General features: G+C 33.2%; 1 protein-coding gene across 7 annotated transcripts in view; it reads right to left on the bottom strand.

Moving 5' to 3' along the window:
- Nucleotides 1-13,115, bottom strand: part of LOC126812009 (glutamate-rich protein 3) — a 49,715-nt gene that overhangs the window by 12,957 nt on the left and 23,643 nt on the right. For 5 of the 7 annotated variants that reach the window (XM_050538127.2, XM_050538149.2, XM_050538138.2 and 2 more), the window contains 5 exons: nucleotides 7,371-7,513; nucleotides 5,669-5,756; nucleotides 4,415-4,492; nucleotides 1,141-2,874; nucleotides 294-485 (listed from right to left, as the gene is read on the bottom strand). In XM_050538127.2, the coding sequence (XP_050394084.2) occupies nucleotides 294-485; nucleotides 1,141-2,874; nucleotides 4,415-4,492; nucleotides 5,669-5,756; nucleotides 7,371-7,513 (2,235 nt within the window). The remainder of the gene's footprint in view (nucleotides 1-293; nucleotides 486-1,140; nucleotides 2,875-4,414; nucleotides 4,493-5,668; nucleotides 5,757-7,370; nucleotides 7,514-13,115) is intronic. The other 2 variants (XM_056099228.1, XM_056099231.1) reach the window with 2 other exon arrangements.

Here is a 13,115-nt window from a genome sequence, read left to right on the forward strand (position 1 = left end):
GATGGTGATAACAACATGCTCATGTGATATCATCCTGATCCAGAATAGCAATATCAGTTATCTCTCAAACAAGATTTATGGTCATTCGTTTATAAAAGTGGTGTGTTTTCATGGCATATCACTATATATCAAGTGAAACAGAATAAGGAATTGACTAAATATAACAAAAGTGAAATAAAAGTCTGACACAGAGTGTGAAAAATTCATAAATCAAATTGACTACAAAAGAAAAGAAAAGAAATGTATGGTGAAGAGTTACTGATAGATCTAATACTAATATAAAATTTAATCACCTTTTTCCTTTTTATCATTTTCTACAGATTGTTCATTTACTTCAGGTTTGGTTTCATCAGTTTGTGTGTCTCCAGTCTTTTTCACTTCACTCTCATTATCTGAACCAGATGTGGATGACACTGAATCAGAACTACTGGAATCATCACTATCTGAATCAGTATCAGAATCAGAACTGCTGTCTTCAGACACAGCTGAATTAAAGAACATTAAGTATATTTTAAAGATATAAATTATGGATACAGTGATTTCTTTTGAAAACTGAGATGTGAGCACATAATGAATGTTTTTGTCATGCAAGGTTACCTCCCCTGCTGAATTTATAATATGCTTAGAAGTATTTGATACAAACTAACAAAGAAAAAAAAATTCTTACATACAAACAAACAAAACAACATATTAGATGGATATTTAACAAAAACAACATGTATTTCAAAAATGCATCAGTGATATTGCTTAAGTTTTATGAAGTTTTTAACTATGGTACAAGTAAAACTATCGATGTGTCAAGCACCTAAAGTAAGCAAACTGAACATAAAATACTATTTAGGGGATAGATGTGGGAGTGAGTGTGCTGTGTTTAATAGACAAATATAATAAGGATTCTATACTACGCTGAGAGGAGGGGAAAGCAAATGGGTTTGCGAGGGATATTGTAGACATCTGTTAATATAAAAAAAATATTATTACATGTAATTGAATAAAAAGAAATTATTATTCTCTTTCTCAACCAAACAACTCAAGTAATCTCAGAACGTAATTTTTCAAAAATACCAGGAAATTATAACATAAGGCCTGTACAGTTCATTAATGCCTGTTACCTTTATTGTAACAAATTATAATATTTACCGTTAGTTTTGCTTGTAGCTTTTTGCTCTCCAGAGTCAGTAATATTTGTGGAAGGTTCTATAACTGAAGTATGTTGTGCCACAGATGATTGTTGAGGCGTGGTGGATGATGGTCCTGAAGTTATGTTTGAAGGTTCTGGTGTTAGTGTAGGTTTCTCATCTGCAACAGATGACGATTTTGTTTGTGTAGTTTCAACGTCAGTTTCACTGTCTGTACTAGATCCTGAAGTTGTCTCAGAATCTGAATCTGATCCAGAGCTGCTACTGGAATCTGATAAAGACATTTGTTTCTTCTCCAGAGCTGGTTTAAAGAACTCTTGAGAATCTCTTTTCTTCTGCAGAATTTCTTTTTCAGTTGAATCAATTGAAGTATCAGATCCTGGACTAATCTTTTTTTGGTTGGTATCTGGATTGAGAGATGAAGTATTATCAGCTGGAGATCTTGAAACCATGGAGGCAGACTCCTTCACAACTGGTGTTTGTTCTTTCTCGATCTGAATGGATTCTTTATTCAGGTTATATGTCTGGGAATCATTCTGGCCAAACTGTTTTAGCATCTCCTCAGCTACTCTTTGGTTTTTGCTGCCTTCAGATTCATTTTTCTCTAATTCTTTTAACATTTCTTCATCTACTCTACCATCAGTTTTTTTACCACCGAACTCTCTTAGGATCTCTTGAGCTACCCTTTTATCGTTGTTACCTTCTGGGTCTTTCTGACCAAATTGTTTTAGCATCTCTTCAGCAACTCTTTGGTCTTTGCTGCCTTCAGATTCCTTGTCACCAAACTGTTTCAGCATCTCTTCAGCAACTCGTTGGTCCTTTTTACCTTCTGATCTATTCTCACTTCCAGAGTCTTTTTGTCCAAATTGTTTTAACATTTCTTCAGCTATGCGTTGGTCCTTGTTGCCTTCTGGTACATTTTGACTCTCAGGGTCTTTTTCACCAAATTCTTTTAGGATCGCCTCTGCCACCCTCTTATCACTGCTACCAGAAGACTCCTTTTGTCCAAACTGTTCAAGAATTTCTTCTGCCACTCTTTTGTCCTTTTGAATTTCATCTTGATTAGTTCCAAAAGTTTTAATAATTTCACCGGATATTCTTTGATTTTTAGATTGTTCAGCATCTTCTTGGTCTTTACCAAAAGATCTTATGATTTCGCTTGCAACACGCTGGTTCTTTAATTGGTCAGAACTTCTTTCAGTTCCCTCGTCATCAGCCTCATAAGTACTCGCCCCATCAGGCTTTCCAAATTCTTCAATTATTTTGTTTGCAATTTTTCCACGTTTGTTGCCCATATCTTCATGCTCTGAGTCTGAAATAGGTGACTGTGAACTTTCTGTTTCCTCATCTGTCCATACTGTGTGAATTATTTCTGGTGTTTTGATTGGACTGCTTTGATTGGACACTAATATTGGGGAAGAACTTGAAGATTCCTTTTCATTTGTAGGACTGTTTTCCACACTTTCTGACCTTTTTTGTATTACAGTTGGGGTTGACTTGGTGACAATTTCGTTTCTTTTTGGACTTAGTTCCTGTAAAGTTGAATTAACTGGAGACTCAGATTCAGAATCTTCTGTGGAATATGTTTCTGCTGACGACTCTACAGGTGGAGGAGGGGTCGTTTCTTTTGAACGTTTGATCTCTTGTGAGTCTACAGGAGAAGCTGGGGGTGTTACTGTTTTAGAAGAATGGATATTCTGTGGCGATTTTCCTGCTTTTTGAGGTTTAACTGGAACTGAAACAATTGAAAGGATTTGAAAATGTTTTTTATCATTTAAAGGAAATTACCAATAGATTTCAGAAAATTTAAATTTATTGACAATTTTCTTATATTTCATTCAATCCTGATTGAATTTGGCTAATCTACAATGTAGTAAAATGCAGTCATGTTCAAATTTCACCCCAAAAATTATTCTACAATCAAGTGTTTGATAATAAATGATTTATCCCAATCAGGCATCCCAGCTTGGTTTATCCCAAGCCAGGCATCCCTGCATGTCTATCTCAAATGCTCATGTTAAGTGTTGATAATATTTTGCTAGCCAGTACTACAAAGAAAATGCAAAATAGCCTTATATTCTTCCTGAATTTCCAGTAAACCGAGCTAGAAACAGGAACTCTAAAAGGTTTCAATGGGATAGTTCTGATACTTTGTCTAGCCTTTGCGATGGCTATTATGATGGTTGACCACCTGTTATGAGTCAGAAAGATAATGTCCTGGATTCTGTTAGTTTTTTCCTAACATACAATGAATCAGGGAGTTTTGACATTTTTGATAGATTCCATTCATGACATATATCAATCTCAGTCAGAAAAGTTATTTTAAAGTGATAGATACAATGAAGGTACAGTCGTAAAAACATTTTAAAACCAGTTATTACAGAAACAGAGAATTGAAAATGCAAATCAGTACCATATGGTTGAAGCATAGGAAATTTAGACAAAAGGTCATTATGATTTTAATATTGCATGAAATAGAAAACTTTGACACAGTTGCAGTGGCTACAACAAATTGAATTTAAAAAATTGAAGATTTTCTGGTATTTATGAACAATCAATTTACAAAGAAAGGATTTTTATTTTGATTACATTTTGTATGCTTTGTGTGTAATATATAAAGCAAATTAAAATTAAAAAATACAAACAATCAATTTAAACAGAAACAGTGGCCATGGTTGTTACCCTCAGATTAACGAAAATATTTACTGGAATGATTGAAATGAAACAATTATGGCATGTAAAATTATGGCTACACTGCCTGGTAAAATGTTTGTCATGGTTACTTCAGATTAACAAGAGATTAATATCGTGATCAACACAATATTTCAGTCAATTGTAGACTAATATATGGTCAATTTTATTTCTATGGTTATATGTACAATTGGAAGTGAAGAATATTAGCTGTACCATGGCATTTTGGCTTACTAGTCTTCATATTCCAACTGCTAAGGGTCCTTCTATCTTAAGTTGTACAGCAATGTGTACACAAGTGAAAGAAAGTTTTTCATGGAATCAGAACAATTATTAGGCATTTAAAAGTCTGATGGTTCTTCCCCGCCCAGACCTTGACTTGAACCTTGCACATTCTATTTGAAAGGCCAATGAGATATTGCTTGACTACAGGGGTCCCATTGCATTTGAGAGAAACTATGAAATTTGTAACTTGATGAAATGAAAGTAATTCATATACATTGTAATTGTAGGGATAATGAAAAGAAAGATTAAATGTTAACACCAATTTTCCTCTTGTGATATAATTTGTCATGCATGATTACCTGTTTTCTTTGGTTGACCTTTTTCTGTTTTTTTGCAGATTTTTTCTTGTGACGTCTGCCTGATCTGTTGTCTAGGGGCTAAAAATGGAGCAAATAAACAGATTCTAGATATTCTACCGTGCAGAATTCAGACAACATAAGCTACAGATTTATTTCAGGCATAGCTAGCAGTGGATAGCTTTTAATAAAATAAATAAATATACTAACAATATGTTCTGTATATTTTATTTTACTTAGATATTGGATGTGATGCATTATTTTGATAGGTGATGGGACATGGTTTATCCAAATAAAGTTTTGTACCTTAAGATTAAGCCAAATATCTAAGTCTAATAATTTTAGTTTAATTTTGGTTTCCTGTGTCAATAGTGGAATAGAAAATTGGTTAATCTCATCACTGACATCTTCTACACAAAAATTTGATTTTTGAGTAAGTTTATATAGTTACAGATTGTATAAAAACAAAATACAAATTTAGATTTTTGCAATTCAAAATAAATCATATAGACATATTGGAAGTAAAAATACAAATATGCTAACTATGCAGCGTTGAAAAAAATCAGTTAAAAAGTAAAAGACAAATGAATAACATTTATAAAAGAGTAACAAATAAACAACACAATAACAAGATGCATCCACACATACAACACTAATCTATATCTTGTAAACTTTATCATATGTATGTTAAGTACATAAGAGAAAGTTTAGAGTTTGGTAGGGATAAATTTGTAACTGATCTTATTAATGTTTTTATTAAACCAATAACTAAATTAAGTAACTAATGTTTTGAGCGTTGTATTTTGTATTGTGTATAGGGAGAAATGTGGTTAATATTGGGAGTCTTTAGTAGTGGGAAGAAATCTGAATACCTGAATACTCTACTCCTTGTAATAAAAGTACAATGGGCTCGAGAACACATCACCTGACTCAATGACAGACTTTGTTATCTAAGTACAAGGGTTACAACATTCATCCCACCACCCTCACCCCCCTACTATGGCTTTCTGTGATTTTTTTTAGTTTGTATTAAATTTTGAGAAAATATTTTAATTCCGTCAGTGTTTTAGAACCAGAAATCAGTGTTTTATTAACCATCAAAAAAATAAAATAAATGCTAGTTATATAGAAGTTTGTGTTATAATAGATTTGTCCTCCCTGCCCAATGAGTGTTATATTAAAATTTGTATGCATTTTCTGAAGTGAAAGCAGTTTGAATGGGTGTTCTTGCAGAAAACTAAAAAGTTAATCTCTTACCTTCCTGATCCTCCTCATCTGTTTCTACAATAACTACTTTACTAACAGGACCATCTAGATCTTCTTCTTCAGATGAATATGCATCAATCTATTTAAGTATAACATAAGGAATATTAAATTTACTGAAGTGATCAAATGATATAACAACATTTTGAGGAAGCTTATACAATGTACATGAAACTGTTGATTTCATTTGATTCTATGGTTGTGACAAACAGTATAGTGTGAATGCACCTTTGATCTGATAGCCACACGAATGTATGATGTAATCTTATTGTACTTCCATATAAAGTATTGAGTGGAGAGAGATATCGAATGAGAAGCAAGGGCGAGAGATGTGCTGTTGTCGTCAGCGAAGAGTGAGCATGGAAGCCGGACTAAGACTATAATATGCATGTGTAAGGTATCAGTACTTTTAGAATTGCCTTCTTCAGTGTCTTATTTCTCTCTTCTTGTTTTCCCCTACCAGAAGCGTACCCAGGCTTTGTTATGGTACAAATATTATGGTAAATTACTTATTCAGAAAAGGTGTAATTCAATATTGATTTCACTAAACCATCGATTTAAGGGGAGATAATTTATTTTCAGGATTTAAGAATACTGGGACAAAATATTGGAACATTTTTAAGTTATCAACCACTTATTTAATATATGATCCACAGATTTAACAATAATGCCACACGGGTATAAAATAGAGTTGTTAACAGCTAGAAACGGTATATAACACAAGGAATCAAGGGGAGATAACTCAATCTCCAGAATAAATAAAGCTGAAAAGTATCTCCACCACAGACTCAATAATAAAATTTACTTGTAAGTTGTAACAAAATATTGTGGAGAATCCAAATGATGATATTTAGAGTTTGAAGTACAGAAAACATTGATTTAAACTGGTAAAACAGAGAATCAAGGGGAGATAATTTAGTTTTCAAAACCCCATTAAATATTTTATATCTCGGTGACCGCTTGACAGATTTGACACAAATTTTGCATACAATCCAATTTGAACATGCACAATGTTCAAATTTTAAAAAATGTTTTATCATCAAATGGTGACGACAATTTAAGGGCTATAATGACTCTGTAAGGGGCATTCTAAAGTCTTTAGAGTAAAATTGAAAAAAAAAAAAAAAAAAAAAAAAAATTGAAATGATACAGATATAGTAATAGAGAATGGTAGTCTTTGTGGAATAAACACAAAATTTCCCTCAGCCAAAATATTCAAATTATTTTAGAAAAAAATGCAACGACTTAATAAAGTTATAAGATAGTGGGAATAAAGGGACATGATTTGGTCTGCAAAGAATAACCAAAACATTTTCAAAATGCTTCATGAATTCAATACAGACTTTGTCATTTCTTGTAGGACATAGTTTCATTGTGGGAGCCACGGTGGTTCAGTGAGTACGACATTGGCTCGCCAACCTGGAGGGTCTGGTTTCGATTCCTGGGATGGCCGAGAATTTTACTGGGTGGTTCCCATTTGTCATTTGTGCAGTGATAGTCAATCGAATGGGACAGATAAACCAAGGTCCCATGTACACACTGGCGTACACATAAAAGATCCCCTGGCAGTCCAGGAAAATATCCCTCATAGCATACTGTATGGTGTATGCCCATCTTCATTAGCCCAGTTGGAACAGAAAACTAGGATGTTAAACCCCATTTCATTTCATTTCATTGTTTACAGTACTATTCTTACCTTTCTTCCATTTAGGAGAACTTCTTCATCTTTTTCTAAAACTGTTACAGGTGTGTCGTTCAATGAATCTCTCGGTGATTCTAAAGATAATCCTCTTATTTCACGATTATCTAACTCTTCTTCTTCTTCAACATTCTCCTTACCTTATATAGATCAATAAAAAATCATTTATAACGATTTAAATCAAATCTATAATTTTCTTATTTTAAATCAATATGGCCAAGTTAACTTAGTCAATGTCTGCAAGGTCAAAATTGCCGTCAAATATTAGTATGATATCTTGTCTGTCTGCTGAAAATGATAAGATGGTGGATGGAACTGATCTCATAAGTTTTAGCTCCCCGAATAATTTAGCCTTCGACAAACTGGATATTGTGTGCTGTGAGAAACTAACAGAAAATGGCCTTATCAAGATATTATGGTATGATATGTACATGTATGTACACCTGATATTATCAAAATCTTGTCAACGAATATTACATATTTTGATGGATATGGCATTCCATACAACAATCACTAAATTCTGCGATTTATTAATACTTTCACTCTAAATAATGATTTGGTAACGTCTTCACAACTTAACATATCAGATATATTTTATATTATAATTGTGTTTTTCTTATGGATCCGAGGTTTCTGATTTGCATGCTATAAATAATAATTAATTTTGGATATTTCTGAATGTTAGTTTAAAATACAGATCTATATTTCGTTTCGTTTTTTTTATATTTTTGATGGCCTACACTATACAAAGATCTGACCCTATGATGCCAGACATTGAATAATCAATCAGCGTTGATGTTTCTAGTGGTTTAGCCACAGTTCCGTGCATGGCACGCCATGTATTCGCTGTAACAGATCGTTCCATTGGCTAATCCTAATCCTTCACTTCAACCAAAATAATATAACAACTCTTTCAGATCCTAGCGTAGTTAAGACAAGTAAAACGAAATTTTGAACTATAAAAAACGAAACAAAATAGGATCTGTGTTTAATCAGATTGCGTTTTTAGTATAAAATGTGAAAATATGAAACGGTCCACAGCTTAAACCACACCAATATGTACTCAATTTAATTATTCAACATTTAATTCAATGACATTAAAAAGGGGACCCAAAAAGATTTTAGTGAAGATAATAGGGGTTGGGTGGCCGGTTGGTTAACATGAGGCACAACATCATAAGGCCTTTCATTGAGTTTCAACTGCCAAGGGATCTATAACATGCATGCCAATGTGTACACAGAATCTAGGTTTTTCATCCCATCCGAAGGACTATACATTGTTCCTTACACCAGTGACCAGGAGGAACCACCCCGGAAAATACTGATGAACTTTCTCTGCCAAGGCAGGGATCGAACACAGACCTCCAGGTTAGCAAAGTAACATCTTAGCCACTGAGCCACCATGGCTCCCCTATTGTTTGGGCTTGTGTATCTGTGAAATAGCTTTATTTAACGTCCGCTCCCACTTAAGATCTGTTCAATTATGCTTAAAATAGACTCAATCATCCAGTATAACAGTATAACCATATCTGATATTCATTGTTTGCAACCAGAAACAAATTTCTAAAGCACATTCATCTACTTTAGCTGTATTTGATTGGTGCAAATCAAATTTTTGCTGTTTACTTATTGTCAATGAAATATTTTTGGCAAACCATCTTTGGGGGTTTGTTTAGCCTCTTTTGTTCAAAAAGAAAGGATCACTGACTAGGTGATCTCAGATTCAACCCCTGTGTTGGCCACGAAGGTTCATCTGGATTTTTCAGCACAATGTCAGGGGTGAAGGACATTGCCTAGTTGTTAGGCTGTGTACACAATAGCATATCACATTAAACAAAAAATAACCTTTACAGTTGAAATCTGATGAGGAATAGTACACTGCATGGCATCATATTCCTGAAGCAATGGCCCAAGAAATCCCTCTCTGGTCATTGCTGGATTGACTTCTGCTACTTGAGCTTTTGGGGGAGTGTGTCTATTCTTCCCATTTAATCAAATCTCTCCTAAGTACAACAGCCCTTTGTTTAATCTGGGGTATTCCCTGAAACTTTGGACAGTGATTTAAGGTATTAAAAACAGTGAAAGTATTGTTTGTATTTAAAGAGTATTGTTTACATTGTAGCCATTTTGATACCCTTGTTTGTCACGCAATTAGTTTTTGTGCAATATTCTATGCACTGGTTAATTGGGCATAATAAATTTCTTGAGTCATGACGTAATGCTATGTAAACATATTTGGAGTTCTGTTTAAACCCGAATGATATTGTTACGCATTTAGGTATTGGTTGTTAATCAGACTATTGACTAGTCATAATTTGGAATAGAAATTTGCTTTCATTACGGCAGTGTTGAGTGGGATTAGGTCTAATGAAACAAAACACTGCGAGGAGTATGCATGGCATATGTCTGCCTTTAAAGTTTATTGTAACTGGACGGGAAATCTTTCTTTGTTCTTTTCGTTGAATAAGCAGATTGTTTTCTCTCTAGTAGATTGGGTGGAGCTTAACCGTGCAATAACTAGACATGTTCAATGTTATTGCACACTTTTGCTGGTTTACACTAGTTTTAGTAGAAGTGGGTTGGGTTTTCTGTGCAATAACAACAAGCATGTTGAGCAGTTGTCAATGTTACAAGTCATAACTTATAGCACGCTTCATTCGTTAACAGGTTTAACACATCGACCTACGACCTCTGGTTAAACCTGTTAACTCATGAAAGTCGTGCTATAAATATAACTTAGCCCAGTTGGCGCTGAAAAGTAAGACCTTAAACCCCAACATTTCTTTTAAATGTCACGATGTGTTATTTGTGCTAACTGTATACATTGCTGATTGATTAAAAGTCTTTTTGTAAGAAATTGTACCTGAAGATAAAATTACGAGTAAATCAACCCCTCTGTTCCACTTAATTAAAGAGTCCATTTCACAACATATAATACAGAGACAATATTATAAATTTCTTTCTTTATATTTATATTTGTTTGATATTATTAATATATACAGATATAATTCAATAAATAATATTAGAGTTAATAAAATATATCAAACAAAAGTAAATAAATGTAATAATTGTAGTTTATATATTATATATATAAAAAAAGGATTATATAATTTGGATACATGTATTTAACCACTTCTTTCACAAAATGACCAGATTAAATAGTACACTCAATATAAAATTAAATGAAATATTAATTAATAGTGTATAAATTATAACTAAATGTAAAAAATTAAAATAATCAGACAGATGAATGTACAATCAATGAAATTATTAAATATTTTAACACCCTTTGAGTAATACGAGTAAATATTTTTTAAAAAGATTCTTAGAATATCTCAAATTCATATACATCTTTATTACAATAATTTCAAGACATTGTTCAGATTGGGTTGGTGTAAAAATAAATATTTTTCTTTTCATATTTTTATCAACATTTGAGTTTTATTTGAGATAAGTTTATAAGAGTAAAAACAAGCAGGTGGATGGAGGCTATTATGAATGAATGTATGTAATTATGAATGATAAGAAGTGAGCATGATATTACAGTATATTGAAATTTATATATATGATTTATCTCTTCTAAAGATAATTTTTAACAAAGGATTATAATCTAAAGACTTTTCACACAATCCTTTCAACATGTACAGCTATAAAGTTAATAGGCTATAAATAAGCTAATATCACATAAACTACCGTAATTCATTATTCATAATCATTCATAATAATAATTCACTTTAATCATATGCTGTAACCAGGGTATATAATGTTCCATCTTTCATTATTAGTCCTTATTCTTTTCACATTCTTTCAAAATCAAATCTTTGTTTGAAAATTCTAGAAAAACTGTCTAAAATCATAGAAGACAAACACATGGACCAATGCTTCCTATTTTCACTTCATAAACATTTTGGTAATTTTGAGAACAACATCAGGTAATTCTGAGTCGACTATCAGTCCCTGCAAACTTGGAAGTCATTGTATGAAAATTATGTGATTCTTGATCTATTACGATAAATAAATATTAAATAACATTCTAAAAAGAATTTGGCATAGCTTAATTTTCTTAAGAATAATTGGTCATTTGGCTGTCTATGACTTGATCATCTGGTGTTCGATTGGACAATAACGGATCGTCGTCACTGGAGCTACCTGATGAAGATTCATCATCACTCGAAGACAATGAATCGCTTGAATAACTATCAGTATCATCTGATTTAGAATTTATTTCTACAACTAATTTTCCTGTATCTGAATCCATATAATTTGGATTAGATTTTTTATTTCTCCTGGCAATAGATTGTCCTTTACCAGACTGACCTTCATTAGATAGTTCATTGCTAAGTTTATTGTCTACAGCAAGATCAAACGAAACTGATCTATTCTTTTGAAGTTTTCGAGGTGAATTAGACTTAAGAGCCGATTTGTTTTCTCTTATTTCATTAACAACGTTTAAATCAGATGTTTGTTTACTTTTCTTTTGTTTTAACTTTTTTGAATAATCGTTCCGTATGTGATCAGTGTCACCACTGCTACCTTGACTGTTACTGCTACTGTCACTGTCAGTGTCACTAGTGCCACTGTAAGTATGTTCGGGTGGCTGGTGATCCTCCTTAGCTATTAATCTAGGTTGGTTGCCAACCAAATCTTTCGCTTCATCCATACACGTTTTTAAAAAATCATCAATTTCATCATCAATTTGCTTATCTTCTTCCTTTTGCTTTTCATTTTCACTCACAATGTTAACTTTCTCTTTAGGGATTTCAACAATTTGAGAATCAACTGTTTTGGCCTCGTCTTTGGTTTCAGTGGCAACTGATTCTGGCAAACTTTCTTTAGTACTATCAGTTTCTGTTTCTGTATCCATTTTCTTTTCTGTTGTGGTGTCTGCAATATTTGAATCCACCACTTCCTGATTAGCAACACATTCAGCAGGGTTTGAGTTAGCCACTTTGGGTGAATCCACAGCTTCACAATCATCACCACGTAAATCTGAATTTGAGTTTTCCATTCTCGGTGTGTCATCCTCCTCAAAGATAACTTTTATTGTTGGTGGATTGGTTTTCATATCTAATTTAGTAACTTCACTACCTTCTCTTGTCTTATCTTCATTGTCATTCATTTTTTCAATATGGCTACTTTCCGTAGATACAGCAGAATGAACAACATTTTCAGCTGATTTTGATGTCATATCCTCGAGAGTGTCCATCGTATAATTCTGAGTTTGGGATTCTGCTTCCGAAAACCTATCACTACTATTGTTATTATTACTATTCACTGTTAAAGAGGCTGGGGTCTGCTCTGTTGAGTTATGAGATGCCTGTGATTTACGGTATCCATGTTGTTGACTATCATCTTCGGAATCAGAAATGGAGAGATTTTCCCGCGATCTGTAAATATCCTTTGAAACTAACTTCACAGTTTTATTTCTAGGTTCAACACTAATCTCCACAATACTTTCGGTTTCTTCTGGAACCTCATACCTTGTCAATGAAATTTCTTCACTGAAAGTAACCTTACGTTTTGAAGGATCTTGCCGCCTTGGAGACTCAGCTTCTGTTTCAATGTCAGAAACTTCATCTGCTGTGTTGACGTCATTTTCTAGTTCTTTTAACAATTCTTGAGCAGAAAGGATTTCATCTTCAATGCTTGTTTTCTTTGAACCTCTTTTCTCAGGCTTTGGCTGAGAAGCAGACTGGGAGGAGTTTGATGATTTTACAGAACTTGATTTAACTGTTGATTCAG

Source organism: Patella vulgata, chromosome 1, assembly GCF_932274485.2.
Source record: "Patella vulgata chromosome 1, xgPatVulg1.2, whole genome shotgun sequence".
Lineage (NCBI taxonomy): Eukaryota > Metazoa > Mollusca > Gastropoda > Patellidae > Patella > Patella vulgata.